General features: G+C 41.2%; 1 protein-coding gene across 1 annotated transcript in view; it reads left to right on the top strand.

Moving 5' to 3' along the window:
* The window catches only part of EFCC1 (EF-hand and coiled-coil domain containing 1), a 240,689-nt gene that overhangs the window by 10,364 nt on the left and 207,073 nt on the right, over positions 1-23,252 (top strand). Inside the window, exon 2 of the mRNA XM_078661434.1 lies at positions 9,627-10,036. Within this exon, the coding sequence (XP_078517560.1) occupies positions 9,627-10,036 (410 nt within the window). The remainder of the gene's footprint in view (positions 1-9,626; positions 10,037-23,252) is intronic.

Genomic DNA, 23,252 nt, shown 5'->3' with positions numbered 1-23,252 from the left:
ATGTCAGCGAGAGCAATATGTTTACCTTATTTTCTTTGGCTTACTGACTATCCCCCAGATGCATAAACAACCCAATTTGCGATTAAGCATGAGCGCAAAATCCGCTCCGATCGCGGATTTTGCGGATTTTCGGTGAATCCGCGATCCGCGAACTCTCGCGGATTTACCGAAAATCCGCAATCCGCGATCGGAGCGGATTTTGCGGTCAAAAGTTCAAGCGAGCCTAATTAACGATGGCGCCGGCAAGCTGCCAGCGCCATCCTGCAATAGTTACTTAATTAGCTTCAACAGGAAGCTCTAATAGATAAGATACAGCAGGGGCTCGAGCGCCTGCTTTATTTTAACAGTTGGAGCTTCCTGTTGAAGCTAATTAAGTAACTATTGCAGGATGGCGCTGGCAGCTTGCCGGCGCCATCGTAAATTATTTCAACGGTGGTGTCTTCTTGAATAAATATGAAGGGCAGGGTTCATTCGGGCACGACGGTCCTGGCACAAAAAAATAAACCTCAACAGGAAACACTTGCAGATATCAATAAAGCATGTGCCCTAGTTGAAGCTTAAATTCAGTGACTCATTCATCAGCCCAAAAATTAATCTGCTGCTCTGATCGGTCTCTGCCCTTTTATACACACAAGAGGCATGCTGGCATGGACGCCCCGTCCGTTTGGCCCCGCCCACACACTCGAGGTGTGCACCGTCTTCCCGCCATTTACCCACTATGATGGACATTTCACTCAAGGGACCCCTGCGCACTTCGGCGCGATTGCATAGTAACACACACTTGGTCGCTGGAACTAGTTGAAGCGCAAATGCAGTGACTCATTAATCAGCCCAAAAAAAATCGTGAGCGTTGGGAGGCTGGGCAGATGTGCCTTCTTCCCAAATATATCATCGAAAATCCGCTGTGATGCTGCTCTGATCGGTCTCTGACCTTTTAGACACACAAGAGGCATGTGCGCTCGCGTGGAAGCCCCGTCCGTTTGGCCCCGCCCACACACTCGATGAAGCCCCGCCCCCAAATCCGCAAATCCGCTAAATCCGCGGATTTTGCGGATCCACGATCCGTGGATCCGCTAAATCCGCGAATCGTGGATCCGCAAAATCCGCCCATCCTTAATAGCGAAAAATACCGATTCGCTATTAAGGAATAGCAAAATGGAATGCATCAAGAAATCACTAAAAAAATAGCGATTTCTTAGAATTCCCTAATTGCGACTCGCAAATTGCGAGTCGCAATTAAGGAATACCTCCCCATTCATTCTTATGGGCCTAGAGGCCCATAGGAATGAATGGGAAGACAATCTCAGTTTGTGAATCGCAATTAGCGAATCGCAAATTGAGATTGCGATTTCAAGGGTGCAGGGGTGTCCAAAGGACACCCTGTTGCACCCCTGAAATTGATCTGTGCACATATGTTGCGCATACACATGCCCTTAGGGCACATGTGTGCGCAACATGAAACTTTGAAAAATGCACTTTAGTGCATTTTTCAAAGTTTTTGCAAATTACCATGAAGTTGTACTTCATGGTAATTTGCGTGCCCTATTAGCGAATTCGCTATTTTTAAAACTGTCATGCATTGCATTTAAGGAATCTCCATTTGAGATTCCTTAAATGCAAATAATCGCAATTTAGCGATTTCTCAATTTGCGATTTTTGCATTTGGGATGATGCATCCCAAATGCAAAAATACCGGTCGCAAAGGGGCAGATTCTGAGAATCTGCCCCTTTGCAAGCGGATTTTTGTTTGATGCATCTAGCTGTATGTTCTGGACTCATATTGATGACTCAGTGAGCAGAACTTGACTGGGAGTCCCTTTTTCATTCATCCATACACTATTGAATGTTTTTTTGAGGTGACTATTGTAAGGCAGGAGAAAGCGAATGTTTACCCACCCATTCTCTCTTACACTCTTTTTCTCTATCCATCTTCCTCTCTTCCCTCTCCTCTCTTGTATACCGCATTCTCTTCCCTTTTTAATCCCTAGAAACACATTTTGTGTGTAGCATACACATATTTCACTCTTTCCCTCATTCAGTTCACTCACTCTTGCCAAGCCGCACAATGTACTTACCACATACAATGGTCAGCTCCAATCAAAGGTCAGAGATGACTTGGACAATGAAGTAGACACAATGTCTTCAGCCACTTGTACACTGTATGTTTGGTCTTTGAGAACTAAGTATTCTTTTTTACAGATATTTAAGGCATGGGTACTAGCCAATGAGTCAAGAGCACCTACTTCAGTTCAGTACTCAGTTAATCCTAAAGTGATACTTTTATAAACAGTGTGTCTCAATAAGGAACAGAGACTCATTTGCATATGCATGAGTTATATGAATGGCCCCCATTCAGTAGCCACTTTCAGTGGTTCAAAATTCAGTACCAGAAGACATTAGAAACATGCCTATTTCTCATATTTTAAAATTAAATGAAGAACTTGTAAATCATCATGCACCCTGAGGGTCCTATGCTCAATTGTTCTATCAAATATATCTGATCTCAACCAATAATAAGAGAGTTTCTGGTGAGTGAAATATCATTGAAATAATATTCTTATTTCTCTCAATGTATTCCATTCTTCAAAATGGCATTAAAAGTAACCTAGAAACCCCGCTCTTCTCCAGATCAAAGCAGTAATATCTTGTTATTAAGAATAGCTTTGACGTATTATTTTTCCAGTTCTTTGATTCCATGATCTTGATTTCGTATGTTTCTAAGTAAGTCAGGTTTACATATTGACCACAATTAATAGATAGGCCTTCTCAGTCAGTACTGCCAGAAGATGACCTCGAAGCAGGATATGGCATGATGACATGGCATTGTCAAGGAAAAACATAAGGCAAGCTTCTTCAGTGAGACTTTTGAATCACTTTTCGTCACCACAAAGGTTACCCTTTGCTCTCTGGAAGGAACAGGGACCCTGTTAGTGCAGGTTGTCATTCACAGAAGCTTGGAGGTGAGCAAGCACCATAAGATCCCCTAAATTGCTATCCTTAACAAAAAATTCACAACGTGAGGTAAGCAGTGAGGATGAGTGGCCTTTGGGGAGCAGTTCCTGGTGACAGGTCAGAGCTTTCAGCATGTCACTGTCTGAGCAGCCGTTGAGCCATTCAGCGTGGTATGGTGAAGGAGCCGGGCTTTAAGTCCATCACGCACTCCTACCCTCCCGCCACCCAAAACAAAGGTTTTTGACGCTGCCTCTCATGTGTTGGAGAGGTTGCAAAGTGTTTAGTGGCCTATAGCTGTACAGATCCTCTGCACACAATTTCGAACCCTACTGTTATGTGGGAGGTTTTCAGCTTACTTTGTGTTCACTGTGTGAAGAGTGCCAATAACATATGACACACGCTGCCACGGTGTGAGTTGGACAGACTGGATCCCAGAATTACTGCACACACCATCGACAAGGGAAGGGTTTATCCATCTCAAGACTTGCCTAATGGAACCATCAGTCATAAAAAAAGTGGCTGTCAGAAGCCAGATCTTTATAAAATGAAATAATAAATAAAGATTCAGGAGCTTAGAAACCTGGACCAGTGTGGGAGCATTCCAGCACCCACAGAGGCGGTATTGCTTGCAGAAGTCGTGCAGTGGTGGTGAGAAGATTGGGTAAAGAGTGGACTAGAAACCTAGGTGGCATCAGCCTAGGTGTGCCAGTTCTTCAGCTTCGGCTAGTTCATTCTGGTGGCCTTAATGAAATGGCGGGGCTTATTATACCCTGAGTCCAAGGAGAAGCCCCAAATAAGGAGCCTTGTTGATGACTATGGTGTTTGTATCTGCTCTACTGCAAATCCGAGTTTACTGTTCTTTTACCCTTTATTATATATCATATTGCTAGAACAAATAAATAATGTCATGCATGTCCTTCTAGTCGCTGGAAAGGTAACTGCCCAGTGAAGTTAGCTTAATTTAATGCCCCCCCCCTCTAGCTTCATTTAATGTCCCCCCTCTTTCGCCTGTGAGACCTCTCACCCATATACTGCACAGTGGCACAGAGACGTTTGTCAGGGGTACTTTATTGCCTCTTGTGTTTCAAAGTCCAGCTATTTAGGCCCATCAGCCAACAATAAACCGATTTTAACCCTTTGAGGGTGTTAACCGTTTTCTCTCTTTGAGATGGGAATGTTTGCTAAGGTGAAAGGACAATCACAGGCCGAGTTCTATCAATCTCTTTTACAACACTTGAGATGTGTTACTCTCCCGTCAAGAAGCCAATCGACTCTGTTGTGTTTCTAAAACTCACTCGAATGTCTTAATGGGCGTGTCATGAAGCGCTGCCCGGCCCATCAGACAGGACAGACGGATGCCGTCTGGATTCCCGCAGCCGACCACAACACCAGCCCGAAAAAATGCCGACCCGGCAAAAAACTGTCAGAACCTGTCTGAAGCCTCTGCTTCAGGCGGAGCAGACAGACCTGCGGCAGACAGAAGAGCTGAATCCGATTGTGGTTACCTGGGAGTGAGACTGGGACTCGGTTGCCCCAGGGCAAATTATTTGGAGTATCCCCTTTAATTGAGGCTTTGGCACCCAAACCTTCCGGATCGGAGGCAGTTTGCACTTGGAGTAAACAAACAAACAAATCGGGGGTGCGGGGTGGGGTGGAGTGGGGGACACGGGGGGGGGGGGGGCGAAGGTTAGCACCCCCTTAAAAATGTATTCTGTAGTAAATGGTTGGGTACACATGCTTTCAGTTGGGTAATGTGAAGTGTCTGGTGGATTTCACCTGGGGATTTTACACTGTGCACCTTGCTGTCAAACACATACACACACTCTTGTCTATGTTTTGAAGGCCATAAAAATGTTGATTAGTTTGAGAAATATTGAATTTAAGTACCCTTGACAATCCGCACTATCCCTTAAGCCCCCCATTTTCTGCTTCTCGTATAATGTGGTTTAAACTCCCCCCTCTTCAAATCATACTGACTAAGCCTACACCTTTGTTAAAAATATCAGCCATTTGTTAATCCCAGAAAACTAAGAAGCTGCTACATGAATAAGAACCTTGTTATTCCTTTTTACCTTGTTAATTCTGTCACTGCTTGCTTTATATTTCATATTTTTTGCCGCACGTGACCTAAAATTGCTGTTCATGTTGGTCATGTTGGTAAAAACAAACCTCGGCCTGTGGTCAAGTATAATTCAGGAATTAGAATAATTCGCTCAAACAGCAGAGCACAGCAAGGAAGTCAATGCTGGAGTCTGCCATAGAATCGTGGAAATCTGTGCATTCTGGAATATCGAGTTGGGAATATTTTGATGCCTAAACACCATAGCCAAAATCTCGAGGACAAAAATATCAAAAGGTAAGTGCATATTGGGAAGCATAGGTTTGTTATTGTTAACTTCACACCTATGTACCTTGACGATATATACATAGATATGTTATGTATAGAAAACGTATACATACTTAGCCGTCTAAAGTTTGCCCTCAATATTATGGCTACTCTATTAAGGTATAACGTTATTCCCTAAACTATATCAGGAGAGGTGTGGGGCAGCAGCCAGAGCGGCTGACTCCAGAGCCCAAGTATCATGGTTTGATCCCTGTTGGTGGTGGCAGCTCAACATCTTGTGACGCTGGGCAATAGCTCACTTAATCTCCCCGACGGCCCCCAGCGCCTTGAAACCCATAAGGGAGTGATATGTTTGCGCTTTACGATTATGGATTATTATTATTATTACCCACACCATTTGAATCAAAATTGCCTGCAGAATTCAGGGTTGTAACACAAATTGTAATGTGTGAAGCTGTTTATTCTTTTCCCAAAAACAAACTCTCTAATTCAGTTACACCATACAGAGAGATGCTGCTTCTATTATCAGTTGCATTGAAAATTTCGAATTCTAAACTGTAATCTTTTCTATCTGACCCAGTGTCAGCCATGATAGGTTTGATGGCTCATTCATAGGGTACTGCTGATGTCTACAGTCAGTCAAGATTTTTTTTCTCATGCTTGATGCCTTTTAACAGGTAACACTCCCTCTAAAACACTCCTCGTGAAGAAGGTAACTGAATATAAAAAAACATTGAAATGAGCTAATGAAACACCTTCACATAGGTGAAGAAAGATTAAAACATCCCCACAGAGGCCCAATCGGCAGAAGTCTAGTTTGTATTGTGCCTGGAAGTTCACCTTTGTCAATTTCCTTCATGGCTTTGATCTATTTTTAGCAACCAATATAAATATATAATTAGATAATAAGATGCACAAGTTCACCGGTTTTACGTTCATGCAGCTCCACCAGACACTTTGGTTCCCAAAATGTAATAACTACCCTCATATTTATGTACAAAGACTTCATTAATCACATTCATGGATAGAGGCCTCCTCACATTCGATAATTGATTCATACCCTTACTCAGTCACCCACTAACTCATTCATTGAATGACCGAACAACTTGTTTACTTTCTCAGAAGACCACCACTTTTTCTTCTGGGTATTGTAAATAGAAAAATTTGTGTTCACCTTCGCATTGCAAGTCGAGCATTAATAGAACACAATTACTCTAACCTATTTTTGAAATATTATTTCCTGGTCATTTGACCAAAAATGACAGTCAGGATTCTCATTATGAATGGTGTGATAAGTCGTATCTAGATTATGAACTCTGTCAAAATGGAGAAGCGGGTTGTCGTGCTGTGTGCATACGTCTTTGTGTAAGCTCTGTGTCACAAGTTTCAGCCGAGACAGAGCTTACTGAGCTTATTTCAAGTGTGACAAATTAGCTTAAAAGGAAGCATGTATGTTCCGCTGTATATGCATGACGAAGGCATCAGAAGGCATAACCCACTAGTTTGTCCCTTTCAGAGCTTTTTTGCCACAAGAAGCAAGTTTCAGTAGGACCTCATTAACAATTATCAAGCTTCATGGAATCCAACCAATCATGTCCTTCCGATGTATTTCGAACTCAACACAAGTGTAGATAAATCTTTGTATTGCTCACAGAAACCTGTTTTGATTCTATCTGCTAGATGGTTGGGTTTTGTTGTAGCTCAACCACAGCTCTTATTTCACTAACAATCCACTTTTTGTAATTAATCTCCAAGGTACATACTCCACATTGTTCTACGTATATGGACAAGTAAGATATGTTGCATTAGAGGGGGCATGGTACAGAGTATTGAATGAAGTAAGGGAAGTCGGTGTGATTATATAGTATACAAGATAAATTAATACACACGAACAGACAAAAACGATCTTCTCTGAGCTTCATATAGGAACTTATCTCCTGACCTTGATCCCCTGTGGTTGTGCAACTAATTTGTCACTTCCAATATCAGGATAACTTGCTATAGGCATTACTTTAACAAATAAATAACCATGGGTATTTTTCTAATATAGTACAAAAATACTGAAGATTTCAAGTTCTTAAAATATTCCAATTCCCTAACAAAAATCTTTTTGAGGAGGCCCTATAGTGCAATTATTTCTCCCACACGCCTAAGGACAGGGTGTGAGCAATATTATGTTAGTCCCCATGAGAGTAGTAAGTACTCTTAAAGTATTTCCACTGGTGTGGATTTCCTTCCATCCAACATTGTACTATGTGTGGATGGCTACTACTATGAATATCCGCAAGCTTTGAAAATCATGCTTCTGGGAATGCCTTCGAATTTCCACAAACCCAACCATCAACAGGCGAGAGTAACTGCAACAAAAATACTATTCAATTACAACTTCTCTATTATCTGCTTCAATTCTTTCTTCAGAATCTCGATTCGAAGACACTTTCTCTGCATTACAGTTAGTCTGGGGAACAGTTTAGGATTATATTGTTAGGTCACAAGCATTAACAGTTGCTAGTTTTGTCCCTACGAGTGTAGAGTAGATGTGTTTGTTCACAAGTGAAAGTGTCTTGTTAATATTCACCGACACGATTTCCCGTAGATGGGTGACAGGTACTGGGGATAGATGCTCGCCTTCTTAGGTTAATGCTGGATCTGAGAAAGCACCATGTACTACATAATCATTAGAGACTCACCACCTACATGCTGGGACTTGTGAAAGGCAATGTCCTCTTTGCTGTGAGGGGCAGTGTGTATTGGGAAGAATATATTGGGTCTTCAGTGGCCAGTGTTTTTGTTTTCAATTCTGCCTTTGGATTTTTTTTAAAAATTAGAAATAGCTAATTCTAGACACAGATCTGCCTACACAGACAGAGTGTGAGATGCCTTCACTGGAGGGTTTACAAATGCTTGTTTGTCGTTAGTGTTTTGCATGTACAAGTTTCCTGTAAACATTATGTACATATAGTTAGCCATCAGTGAGACATGCTCTGTACTGGCATTCTTCCAAAATGGAGTGGCCCCCGTACTTAATTTGTAATTGAATGAGTACTGGTGCCCAAAGCTCGGTACAAAAGGGGGTGGTGATGGATGGAGCATCTGAATCAATCAAACACTCACACCCAGTCAAAAGATCTGGGTTTAATCCATCACCTTTCTTTAGGCCACTCTGCCACCCCAGTTCAGACATGGCTGTATGCAAATCAGTCTGACCCTGTGCCTCATGGGAACAGTCCAGCCCGAACTGCCAAGCCATGTCTTCCCTGGACCGGAAACAAGCTTCCGAGGACCGGTTTCTGGCATTCCAGCCGTCTTCAGCCCGGCTTGCTTGAATCCAGTGGCAAAGTGAGCAAGTGCCCAAAGCTCTGCACAGAGGCCCATGGCCAGCGCTATTAAAAATCAGTATGCTGACTACCAATGCTGCGTATCTTGAATCCACCTCATGCCTCTTTAATCCATTGCCAGACACTCCTTGTCCCTTCATCTCACCCTTATCAGCTGCTACTTTCTCCCATTGTGCAGGTTTTTCCATCTTTCTCTTTCTCTGACTTTCCTGTGTGTGTAATTTTGTATATCTTGCTCTCTGTATGATGATCAAAAATACACACCAGTCCCCAAAAATGAGTGTCGGTGGCTCCACCGGCAACCCCGCTCTCACATTAAGCACAGAGTGCACCCACTTGCTGATTGTGTGATGAGTGAGTTGGCTTTATGGTGCAGGATACGCTTGCATTTAGATATCAAAAGCCTAGCTGGAGAGCAGTAAAGTTCTGAAAATTAATGAAGGAGTTCTGTAACAATACAAGCTCAATCATGGATTTAATCATTTTGATTTACATTTCAAATACTTAAAATTGCATTAAATTCACATCATTTACAATTTAGGACCCTGGAAGCTTAGGCATGCGCCCAAAATTGCATGATTTCTGTCAAGACCAAGTTTCCACCTTTGCCACTACCCACTAGGGCAAACTGATTTACTCAATCAGTGCACTTTACACATTTTGCAAAGGTTGTGTGTGAAGTATCTGCTTCATCTTTAAATTAAAATCTAAGCACAGTATGGCTTTACCTAAATATTAACACTATGTTGGATTTGATGTCTGTAGAAATTCTTTCCTATTTCTTAAAATACATTATTTACAAATGTTGCTATTCATGATTAAGTTGGATGCTATACATTAGCAGTACTTTGGAGTGTAAAGAGTTGTAACAGGAGTGGGGTAGTTACATGTTAACCTTTTGAAATACTTGCTAAATATATTCAATTATTATATAAACTAGTAGGACAGTTTACCTTTTTTTCACCTGCTTCTGCACATCTGTATTGCAGGTAGGACTTTGGAAGAGTCACGCCAGCCATCAGAATGAGGGAGGTTGCTCCATCGCAAGGCGACGACTGTTCAGCTGCAGCCACTCGCCGACCACCAAGGGCCTTCAGAGTGTCTTAAAGGAGGTCGAACTAATCCGCAGCTCCCGAGACGGACAGATTGCGGAGGCAATTCGGTTTAACCAAGAACTGGAAAAGGAGCTTAGGAAATCTCAGGACGCGCTGGTGGCCTTGGAAGATTGCAACCGGGGCCTTAAGAGAGAGCAGGCGGACATGAGGAAGAAGGTGGAGGAAGCCCGGCTGGCTGTCCTAAACAGCCTTGGCAAAGTCAAGGACCTGGAAGCCAAGTCCAACAAAGTGCCCATTCTGCAGGCCCACGTCCAGCAGCTGGAATCCGAGGTGGATTATTTCAGGTAGGTCGAACTTGAAGAAAATGCAATCCCTGTATCGTGCTCTTCCAGGAGGTAAATACATTTTTATCGGGTTTCATGAAAATTCTTTGTATATCTGCATTGCCTGTACCACTGAGGTGGATGTTTTCTAGCTGCTTCCACGAGCATCATTTGGTAACTCTATCCAATCGAGAGGCTTGCCAACACTTCATTAAAATTCTAACTTCTTTCAAAGTACAACTACTGTCATTGGCTAAGATGTTACGCTCAGATACCTGTCAAGTAGTAACTAACTCGACCATGCTTTACCTTGTGGTAGATCACCAAAATGTGGGAAGATTACGGTCTTTAGCAATTCAATATCACATCGGGGGTATATTAGTGGGTCAACATCCAATGATTAAGAATATTCTGAGTTCAAACAATATTTGCAAGCTATTGTCACAAAACATGTGTTTGAACAGATTTCACAATTACATTTAGAAATATTATATTTGACAGAAAATATGGGTATTTAAGCCCTTTAAATCCACATGTCTTTGCCTGCTCCTGTCTCACTGACACTCTGTGAGTTACATATTTACATTAGTTCTCTCAGTGCTGCTAGTCCTCTGTGGCTGTGCTGACCTTTTTTTTAACTCTTTCACGTTTGTTTTTGCAACCACTTTCATTGAGAGGCAGCTGTAAGCATTTTCCACTTCTTAGTGTTAGCATATTTTTAGTATTACTTGTAGTCCACTCCTCTTATATTTAGTACTCTTGTTCTAATGGCAATATTAAACTGACTGTTACCTCGTACACTAAGGAGGTCATTAGTATGGCGGGCGGATCGCCACCGCTTGTATGGCGGTGGCGATCAGCCCGCCATAAACCACCGCCCGCTTTCAAATTCCCCTGCCAGATTACCATGGCGGGGGGGTCACCGGCGGATGGAAAGACCTTCCGTCGGTTTTCCGCTCGGTCAAAGAGTCGACCGGGTGGAAAAGCTGCTAACATGGTGGCGGTGTCTGGGAGACACCGCCATCCATATTAGCATGTCTGCGGGGACATGCCTAGTTGCCGCCACGGAAAGGCAGGCAGTTCAAGCAATTGGGGACTCGTAGTGGACCCCCAGGGATTCTGGGGGGTGGATATGGGGGGTACCTATGGTACCCCCTTACAGTTCCATGCACAACATGGCAGGCACCGCACGGTGCCTGCCACGTTGTGCATGTAAGTGTACGACATGCCTTCTTGGCATTGCGGCGGGCAGTGCTGTGAGCGCCGCCCATCCTAATGACCCCCTAAGTTTTTTTCTTTAAGGTTTAAAATAGCTGTCAAGTCCCTCTCATCCATGAACCCTTGTGTGACTATTTAGAATCGTTATTGTCTCTTCATTGAACATGTAATTTAAATAATTCTTCACTTTAGTAGCTTTGCTTTGGACAATTTTTTTCAACTAAATTAATAATTAAGCAATTGCTTTATATATACATAAACGACTGATACATTGGATAATAGCTGTTAGAAGCTTGACATATTTACAAAGAACACTGCTATTGGTAATTACATATTGTATGCAACCTAATCAATATTAGAGCCATTTCTTTTTTATCATCCTATTTTTACATTCCATGTCCAATTATGCATATAGGTGAGGCTGGATTAATCCCATTTGTTCACTCCCTTTTCATTGGTTGGTAGCCTCAACCAACTAACTATGCCTGTGTAAAAGAAGCCCGTGTTGTAATTATCCATTTATGACAAAACCCACAGACGTAGGTGAAAAGTCGGATAGAGAGGACTTGCTTACCCACTCTTTATTTTTTCACAGTTTGCACTTGAGCCCTATACATTCCCCAAGTAAGCAAATAAGCTATTTTTATACTACTACTAAGAATGCAATGTTGGCACTCTTAAGATTTGTTTATGTTGGGCACGTATAGCCTTCATCCTTACAGAGATGTAACCTCCAGAACACAACGTATTGCTCTGGCAGCGGGTATGTATTGTGATAAGGTGCAGGGGTGTGCAGTGATGTCATCCAGGACCCCTCACCAGTGCTCTACCAACATTGTTATGTGCACTATTTGTGTACACCCCACGAACCTTCTCCCATTCATAGGGCTTCAAAACGTCATCTCTCATCCTATACAAACCCAAATCTTTTGATAACCTTAAAGCCTACTTCGATCTTGGCAGCATTCAACCTCAGTTGTTATTCCAGACAACATTCTTTCTTATTGTCCTTGATAAGGTTAATTAAGCTTTGTTTCCATGGAATGGAGCTTATGCATCCGATTTGTTTTTTATATATTTCATGATCAGATGCCTGTTATTTCTGAGGGGGACAAGCTGATGTTTCAGGCAAAATGACTATCCTGAAATACAAGCATTGTTAATACTTGAGAGATCATTTTTTTTTGTTTGGGGAACTTATTCATAATTTTGGATCCTTGGACCCAGAGGACACCTACTGCTGTGGTTGTTATTTTATTCCTTGTATGGAGGCCTTTCATTACCTGTATACTTAAAGCTTCTTTGATATTATCACACGTTTATTTTTAATATTTCATTAGTTCTCCAGTTGACACCTGTGGATTTTTAGCCAATTTATGTGGAAAATGTGCTATCAAATGTCCACATTTTTTAGAAGGAGAACCTCTTCAAACTCCTCTAATAACAGCTGGGCTCATTGACACAGATCACTGGCTCACTCAGCCACCCACTGTTCCCATTACAATTTTAAATTGCTTTTTATGGCGCTCTCGGTCATTGTATTATAATATACTATCATTGTTACTTTAAAAGTCTATTCAGTCCTCACCTGGGGTAAGAAAGGCTACTGAATAGATGTTTGTTGCAGGACATAGGGCCTTGGATTCCAGCCACAGACAGACATGAGGTTGTTTCAGAGACAGGGAGAACAATAGGGACTTGCCCACAAAGATGTTTCTTTCTTTGCTTTACTGATACCAGTTCGACAACATTTAGCAAAACCTATTCACCTATTATTGAGTTTTTTTTCAAAAGAAATCCCAAATGTCAATGAAAGGGCTTAAAGCAAGAGCAATATTGGACTCGTTGAACAATCATAAGATTTTTGCCTCCTGATTTTACAAACTTTCTCTGCATTATCAGACAGTGACTGATGCTCAAGGTCCTTGTTATGGGGATATTAATAATGATCTGTGGGAGCTTGTGCTTAACATGGAGTCTGATCCACACAAAACCTGTTTCGACACAATTTAAAAAGCCTGGGATGTCAAAGGAACAAAGTGCTACAGCCCCCTGGTGATCTGGCAGAGAAACCCCATCAGACAAGTCACCATAACAGAGCATAGTAGAGGAAATAGTTGCACAGGTTTTGGAATCTTAATCTAAATGTAACCAAGTATATTATGACAAGCATTTTCATTATGTTTTACACATAGCATTTACTAAAGGACATCCATTCGATGCAAGCATAACTGGAACCAAAGACACATAAAGCTAGCTGATGCATCATTCATTTTCGATAAGATATTAACTACTGCTGATGGATTTGAGGGAAAAACTGAAGAAATCTCAAGTGAGGAAAAAAAGTACAAAAATTCAGGTGTCATGTATTTGGGCTTGTACCATATAGACCGTACATCTTACTGATTAATGTCAGTTCTATGTTTTGAAGAAGTCCATTTGTATAAAATACACGGAGGCGTCTGTATGGTTATTTTGCGTCATTTTATAGAAATAGGAAAGGCAATCTGCCATACCTTATAGATAAGGTCACTAGAACATACCTCTTATTGTTTTGGGGAGCCTGGTGTAAGAAGGTATTGGGTAAGGTTACATAAACTGTGAATTTGATATCACACTCACCAAACCTGGTGGGGACTCGTTTCAAACCCTAACACTTACCAAACAGGCGAGACAATGGCCAGACCTTTCACTGCCCGACCCTATATTTAGAGAGGCACTTCCTGTGCACAATTAGTTTTTTGTTGTATTTCCTGCTCCCTCAAAGGATAATGACCCTATAGTTCCTGCTTTCTGTTTCCTCTTTTCCTTCTTGCACATGGCAGATACAATTCCTTGGGGCTGAACGAACCAGGTTTCATACACGTAGACATGATATTTTCCCTGCAAATGAGTTGTTAGAAATTCAGGCACCATCAGAAAAAAAAACTTCAACAAAGCACCCCTATTTAGAGAAAGTGAGGTATACAAATGGGTGAAAAAAACATGTAATTACCACACAATTTTCTGTTGAATAACATGACTTTATCAAGTATCTACAGGAACCCAATAAATATAGTGTTGCCTGACGGAAGAAAGTAACAGGTGGTATTTACAAGATACCATGTTGTCTTTTAACATATGATTACCACCATGTTAACAAAGCTAAACTTGCCCTGGATGTATATATTGATGTTTAGGCTGTACAGTCAGGAACGTATAGTACTGTTTGAGGAAACAAGTATGGAAATGCATGATGTGATCTTACAGAGGGCCAAACATCCCAACAGTGCAGTGTGCTTGTTTTTTAGGTCTGACTTTTGAAACATATTTACCTTTATTTCAAGACTATTGCTTTTGCATATATAGGAGGGGCTTTTGGTCAGTGGTCTTCATCCGTTGGTCTGTTATATTGGCAGTCACATTTTGCGACGGCCACCGCAGCATACAGCATGGGCAGTGGGTCAGTCCACTTACCTCATTGGCTCCTTTAACTTAGAGTGACTGTGCAAAGCCTGGGCACATCATTCACATCCACCTAAAATAGTTCCTTTCTGGACAGTGGCTAGGTGGATCAAAGTATGTTTTTTTTGTTTATTGTTTATATTACGTTCAAATGCAGGGTTTTCCTTTTGACGTTACTGCTTCAGAAAATGTATTTTATAAAGTGTTTGTGATATTGTAGCATTGCAGCTGCTTGCTATTTGACTGTTTAATTAAATTGTGATTTATTCTAACCACCGTCTCAAATAAAATTAACATGAATTGCACAACTGGAAAAAATGATCACTACTAAAAGAGCATAATTATTTTTAACATTAAAAGTTTTATTGCAAGCATCAAGCAACCACTTTTAGGTGATGGCATATTTCCTTTGTTTCCGTTATATTTTTGTGCCGCCACATGCTTGCAATAAAAAAAGAATATCAGTCTTACCAGAACCAGAACTATTGGCTTTATTAATATTTGTTAAAATAGGAAAAGCCCTGAGATGCTATGACGGCTGAACCTCTGTGAAGCCAGGGATAAATGAAGATAATCAGGTGTGCTCAGAGAGCAGCTGCATGGTTCCTCCATTGTTACTATAGAAGGGTTGGAAAGGCTGGAGTGTGTAAGAACTGAATACTATATACAGGCATATACCTTCATGTCTTCCTGTGGCTCCTCAACCTCCCTGGAGATGCTTCTGGTAAGTCCAAGCCGAAGTGGTCCTCATCCTCCAGAACACCATTTACAACAGACAACATGCCACTGAACCATATCATTCCAAAATCCAGCATTTAATGAGGTGGGCGGACCTTCAGTTTGATGGAGAGGTTACTCTGTTGCCGTTACAACAGAGTACTATCTCCACGCAACTCTAAATCGGGCAATACATTTCTTTGTGCCAATAAAAACATCCATTGTAATCTGGTACTCATGTAAAGATCACCGTGGTACCCTTGGGCTGAGTTTGTAAATCTGTAAAAAATGACTCTGCATTTTCTTGTTGAATCCCTTTTGAGGTCCCAGCCGGTCTGAATGTGTTTCTCTTTACACTTCTTACCAAACTTTATTCATACATGTGAGCAGCTGATTTGTTACAGAAGGTTTGGCCAGTGGAATTATACGCTTTTTGCAGCCACTGTGTTTTCCTCATAATATTGGATTTGCCGTGCTGGTCACATAAACCGCCATCTGCTGCATAATCTGCAGATTTAACCAAAGAAAAGTTGTTTCTAACTCAACTGGACCAAAAGTCACTAAAATGGGGCAACATGTGCTTCCGCTTTGCTGGCCACATAAGAATTATGAGATCCACTAGAACACTTCAGATCCTTTGGGGTTCACGCCCGGGAAAATCTCGGGGAGAAAGTCAGTAAAAATTAGGAATTACTTGGGTTATAGGCTGTGGAACTACTGAGTACCTCCAGTAATTCCTAACTTCTCAATGGAACCTTCGGGTCTCAATTGTAATCTATGTTAACCGGGTCCCAGGGGTATTGATACTGCTGATTATTGGCAACTCGCGGGAGGTGGAGTTAACATCCCAGACTCCAGGGCCCTCATGACCTCAGCAGGCTGTGCAGCACCAATGACTCTCCTTAGTCTCCAGCTCTGTATTTGGGTTATAAGATGAGATATTAATTGTTAAATAAATATAACTGGCAGATAAGAGCCAACAAGACCATTTAATCCTTACATTCCTCTTCTTTACGGTTCACACATACTCTATAGTGCCATTTTTAAATGGTCTTCAGCTTTAGTTTTAAAATATTAAAATGATATGATGGTTTAGATCGACAAGATTTCAATCTCAAAGTTGGATAGCTCAGTGATTACACAGTTGTATGCTGTTCTACTTAGTGCATTGAATTTTTTTATTTTATTTATTTCATTCATAGTTAAGGTACATACTTCAAACCTATGCATTAATATCCTGTCGAAATAATGCTTATCTTAATTCCACATGATGTGAATTGAAGGGCAGGACTCAACATCGGTAACGTTTTTTAGTGCCTTTCAGAAGCTCAATGTATTTTTTATTTAAAAAATTTTTGCAGGGGCAGAGTTCTTAATTATTGGACCCGATATATTAAAAACATATTTATCTACTTCCTGCTAGAGATGAGGCTACAGAATTACATGGAGACGTTGTTATCTTGATTCGAGGTTAGGGGATGGATGGATGGTGTTAATTACTTTCCAGAGATAGGCTGTGGATGTTCCTTTGATTCACTCGCATGTCGGAGAAGCCAATTTAAAGGCAATCCGCTTTTCTACCAATAGTCAATGAACAAGATTTAACCCTGCACAGATACTATCAAATTTGCTGAGAGTTAGTGCTAGTCGTCCTGCTGAATTATGTAAAAGCGGTTAATGTGTGTGGCCAACTAGTAGTGTGCATGTGTTGTCCAGATTGGAATTAAAGAGTGAGCCAATAATGAGTTTAGTATGTCTTTCTTCAATGTGCTGGAGGACTTGTTGCAGGTGCTTCAATCAAATTGCAAAGCCGATAGGTTGTGCGTTGGCAGCTAGCTTATCGTCTTTGTCGATGCTTGTTTTGTTTGTCATGGTTTTTGTAAATCTTTATTTTTGAAGAATTGCTGGATTCTTCCCAATATAAAAAATAAACATTGGCTAAAAGCAAAATTCTTTATTGGCCTTTCAAATCACATTTTGCCATAGTAGTCCCTGTTGCTACCTTGAGGTGGTGGTCTTTTTGTCTAAGAGCAGAATGCCGTCTCTCACAGTGAAGGTACCCATGCTGTATGCCGTAGTGGGAGGAAATAAAATGTGATTGACACAGAAACAGACCAATAGATGAAGAAGGCTGACTCAAAGTCCCTATGAGTAAATATATTGTATATAATATTTTCATAAAATCAGAAGGCCATGACTACACGTCAGACGTAAAAAGGTGGAATGTGCTACCAACCATATGCGTGTATCAAAATCCATTTCAACATCTCAAATTGTTAAAACATTTCGGAGCTGTTTAGCACGGAAGTACAGGGTCCAAAAAGTTAAGGAGGTTGGGGATGGCGTTTTTTTGCGGGGACTGTGGATTAAAACCCAACAGAACTACTCCTATTTTAGTTCCAGTGAGCTTTAAACTGCTGTTGGTCAGCGACTTGGCCATGTCGTCACATCCTTTTTAGGACAGCAAAATCTTCTTGAGGGTCATTGACATGTGGCTAGGTCAGTATGTCCGCTGGATATGAAAAACATTGATTTTAAATAGGAACTTGAAAAAGTGGTGACAAAGAAATAAAATGCAGACCCAGGAGTGATTTACTCATGTTTTTGAGACATATTATTTCGTTAGCCCATTGGATTATAATTAGGCCCGACCGTTTTCCATTTTTGCTTTTCTTTACCCTTATTCACAGAAGGAAACAATTTATTTCCAGGCCTGTAAAAATGCAGAAAGTAGATCATTTTTGGAGGTACTCTTGATGCTGTCAATCATGATTGCATGGATAATATCTGTACAGATTGGCTGCAAGGAGAACCAGCAAAGTGATGGGATTTCCTTAAATAACTACATGTGTCAATGTACTATGATACTAGTGTTTATCTATGTGTGTATCGATGTGTTACATATTGCTATTAATAGTGCTGAAACCTGACAAATCTCCAACTGTGAGTGTACATTTATTGGTCAAATAAATGTGGAATATTATACTGGGTGCAACTTCATTTTTTTTACTGAAAGCTCAATGAAAGTGGATAAACACTGACCAGATAAGCAAAAAATATGGGTAAATATGACTGAATGCTAAAAAAAAAAATATTATATCAAGAAGAGGCCTAACTGGAGCTGCACAAGCTGAAATTTGGAAAGAAAAACAACTTGGAAACTATGACATTCTCACCCTTTACAATAATGCGAGATGATTAAAAATACATTTATCAAACTACATAGGTCCCATGGCCCTGTATCCTCACACGAAGCCCTGGTTAGTGGGGATATCAATCACAATGCCTGAAAGAGTTGGAGCCCTCTGCATCCTTTCAATTGGGGGAAGGTCAGGGTCAGTGGCTCCCCTAATGAGCTTTCTTTGGTCTCTTGATTTTCTTCATGGGTTAATCACCTTCCTGTAAGGAGATAGGCTCCGAGACCATCATTCTCGTGTCACAAGACAAGTTTGTGAGTTACTTCTTGGACTTGGCCTCACATGTTGTTCAGTAATATGTTGTTATGGTTTCCTTAGTTTAATTAGTTCCTTGCCAATTTCCTCCAAGCCTCCTTCATTATTTTAGAAATATTGCCTCTCCTGTGCTCACTTTTTTAGTGCCTAGGAAGTTGTTCACTTGGTAGTCGCATTACCTTCCGGAAACAGTAAATACAACCTTAGTTTTAGTTCAGGAAATACATTTTGATTTGTTCATTGTGTTTTTAAGTGAACTGGTTATTTCTGGTCATGAACATCAATCAGCCTGTCCTGGCTTAATAACATTACAAGAATACACTACCCTGGTGGACACAGCCACTCCATGTAATAAAAGTACGGCCTCTTTTTATGCGCCACAGTCGCACATGGTCATCTGGATTCTTGATTGCATCACTCAAAGCTTTTTGCAGTCACTTGATCTTATCTATCTAGAATTGAATACTTTATTCTTTTCTTCTCCTTTGTTGTATTATATGTTTTGTTATTTAATTTTTATATGCATTGAAATGATTTTATCCTTAAGATGATGGCTTGTAACCCAGCAAAAATACACAGAAAAATATGCAAACAGTTTGCAAACATTGAAATCCTGACCCATAGGTTTACGATATTACATGAGCGCAGATTTCTGATTAGTAGGACTTCACAAAAGTTTCCAAGATTATTCTTCTAAACTCAGGGAATCGCTCTTCATATCGGTTTGTTTATTCTATTTTCACATTACCAAATATGCCCCTTTATGTTTGCTCAAGTTCAAATTCATCCGTTAATTTGTTTTTTCCTTCTATTCACAGGCAAAATATTTTCACCCAATGAGAAATCTCTTGCTCTACACCCCGACCAATTTTGGGAGTGTTTCCTTCCCATTGTTCCAGGAATACATTTCTGACCATTTCCAGGTTGGGAAAATGTTTACGGATCACAGCAAATAAGTACATTTGGGGCCCATCAAGGGGGGGGGGGGGGACAGCACCGACACGGACTCCGATTAAGGTGTGACAAAGGCCGCTTTATTGGAAGCAGGTGCACCCCACAAAATTATCCCTAGGCCTGTGCCGTGAAAAACTACGCCTCGCTAAAGAACAACTTCCTAACAGAACCCCCCACCCCCTCCCCTAAACATGGTTCCCCAAACACCCAAACATGAACAATTAGCCAAAGTAACCTTGCCTCCCTACCTAACTAAATAACCTGTTGCACTTATCCCCCCTCCCTTCAGCAAACAGATCTCCTACATTCTCCCAGCCCTTAAGGAAAACCGCCAACTGAAGGCCGAACAACACACCCGCACCTGTTCCAGCGACGAGCAACCCCGTACATAACAAACCCCCCACGATGCACCAGCTCCCAAAAAACTGTCCGCATGTCCTACCGCCCAACCCCCTACCCCAAAAATTCCTTACGTCCCCCTCTTGCCACCCATAAAGGGCAGGCAGGCGGGTGGGAAAATTGAACCCCCCCCCCCAGTCCCCAAGCCGGCTGCTGTGTCACTGCCACCGAAATGGTGTACAGTGACCTAAAATATCCGGTTTTATGCCCCTTAGCCCAAATACCGCCCAAAACCCAGCTCAACCAGCCCAAGGACAGAAACCCAGCCCAAACCAGCCCGCTTACGGTGCTGGCTACTACTCCCTCCCCCCCCCCGCCACCCCCCAGGCCCCCAAACCCCCCCCGGGAGGAACAGGTCTCCCTCCGGTCGGCCGCCCCTCCCAAAGCCCTCTTGTGAGTTTGCACAAATATTTAGGGAATTTCCACCCTGGAATATCCTTTACCAGCCCTATCTAAATTTTCAGATCCAAGAGAACACAGCGGATGTGTTAATTTTGGGAGAAATGAGGCCACAGACCCAGAATTGCTGATTTACTGGTTATTCTTCATTTCTAAGGGAATTATCAGGGTCCCACTGTATAGTACCTCTGCTTTGGCAACGTTATCATGGTGATTATGGGGCCACTCATAATGAGGGCTACAGCATTTAAAGAGCTCAAGTGCAAAACAAACTATATATCATGTGCAGCAAATATATACATTTTGAAGAGTGTGTCATGCAAAGTTTTTGGAAGTTCACAGATTCTACCCAGCTTATCTCAAATTACATGGTAGGTTTTTATTACCCTCTGGAGATTACGGGACATCTGTCAGTACCTAAATTCAGCGAAATCCACTCCCTGCTTATGTTTGGACTGAGTTAATTTATCATTTTAATTCAAGTCGGCATATTTAGAGGCAAGTACGTGATAGTGGGAAAGATACAGGTCGAACAATTTGCAGGGCGAGCTAAAGGTAAGGTCCAGATTTTGGTTGTCTATGTTTCACAACTGATATTTTTCCACTCCATGCAGCTTAAACAATCATTTGCAATGCAATAGGTCTTTTATTTATCTGTTTTGATAATCAACACATAAATGAAAGGCACTGTCATTTACAATGCCAAGAGCTGAAACTCTTTTAAATGCGAGACCTATTGCTTGGAAAGGGAAAGCACGCATGGCGCACTGAATGTTGCACGAAAGCATGTGCTGCCTGTAGTGGGAGAAACTAATTAAAGAAAATAGTGCTTACAGACTAAATAACACAGACGGTATAACAGCAGAAGTAAAAGGGCCACTCCTCATGAGTAGTTAAAAATAAAGACAAGGTGGTACTAAGGAGGGACTAACAAGCTGATTACTGAATCAGAAGCAAGCATTTACGAAGGACAAAGACACAAGCCAATGAAGAATATGGGCGGGGAGTGGGCGAAGCTCCAAGTGCATACTCTATATACAGCATGCCTTTCCAAGCAGCACATGCACTGCCCAGGCTTGACCTAAAAAGGCATGTAATAGTATGTAAAAGAATACTGCTGTAATACCGTTTTACATACTTTTTGAACGGTCACAAACATAGAACATTTGATCAAAATGGGAACTTCGGGTCATATTAATCAACAATTAGTACAAGTAGAACCAATTGTTCCTTCTTATCACTTTTACTAACAGGGAGCTTGGACGATTGACTAAGGCTTGTAAAAGTTCATAAAAGAGTACACTTCTAGTACTATCTCCCACACTCAGAAATGCTTTTGTGATTTGGCTCCTATGTTTTCACTTACTTCCTTCTAATCTGAAAAGTCTCAGAACTGTAAAATAGTCCTACAGCTCTTAAAGACAGTCAAATATGTAGAATGTGTAATAAGAGTGTAACTAAATATAATGTGTCAGCAAATAAAAGAAAAGTATGATGCAGCGGCATACTATTTGAAATGGTCTTATTTTCCCTATAATGCTATTAACTATAACAGCACTTGCTTAGGTTTCAGTGTAATACAATTTTGGTAGAGAGCTGTGTAATTTGTGGTTGTTGGGACTGTAGCACTTCGGCAAATCTACTATAACCAATTTGTTATGTGCTGTATCTTTCCATAGTGTAGCATCAGTGTGTGATGCCAGTTTGTTAAGAAAGAACTCATGCACTTGCTAGCCTGAGAACATTTTCTTCTGCTATATTCTAGAAATGTGGTATCTAATCAAGAACACCTGTTTTAAAGCACTTTCATATTAAGAGCAATAAACACAGTAAGAGTTAGGATACCGGTTGGCTATTTCACTCAATGGATCCTAGGGAAACATAAAGAAACAGTAATTGGCATCTGCTCCACGAGGGGGCAGGGATACATTGGCGTCTTCTCAAGTATTGCCTCTGATTTGTATTCCCTTTTTCATGCTGCTTGACAGACACTTTGTTTTTCCTTATCTGGTTTGAAGGGATTATTCACTGAAGTTGGCAAGATGGACGTGTGCTTGTGAGGTGGTGCCGCATTATATTTTCCAGGTTTCAGCAGGAGACCTTCTAATTTGTTATCAGAACCCTTTCTTTAAACAGATTACAGCAGGTCCAGTGAATGCTGTTCTTCCATGTAGTACTATTATATTACACTATCATAACACATTTGCATAAATCCCTCAGCAGCTACAGTGGAAAAGGAATACTCCAATTACTTAATGCATGGAGAAATGCCACATGCTTTAATACAGCACAGCATGCTATTATTTCAGCATTTAGAAAGGAATGTGCCTGTTATTGTGTGAAACCAGTCTGCTTCTTTTTTTAATAGAAAGGTTTTTATGGACCAGGATTTCTTTGTTAAAGTCTTTCCTAAACACATAACATGGAAGAAGTCCTTTGGTTATATTACACATGCTAAGAATGATTGGATAATTCCCAATAATATGGGTTGATGTGTCTTACGTCTGGGTGGACCTACAAGATCAACCTGCCACGCTAGGATTTGACCTCCGAATGCATATGCCACGGCTGATCTTGTAATGCCCATTTGTGAGAAGTTGGCCTGATATATGATGTTTCCAATTCTGGAACCACCTTGTATCAGTCCAAATAAC

The sequence above is a fragment of the Lissotriton helveticus genome, chromosome 9 (genome assembly GCF_964261635.1).
Source record: "Lissotriton helveticus chromosome 9, aLisHel1.1, whole genome shotgun sequence".
In the NCBI taxonomy this organism is placed as follows: Eukaryota; Metazoa; Chordata; class Amphibia; order Caudata; family Salamandridae; genus Lissotriton; species Lissotriton helveticus.
Note: the sequence above shows the minus strand (reverse complement) of the source record. Positions and strands in the feature narration are given on the sequence as shown.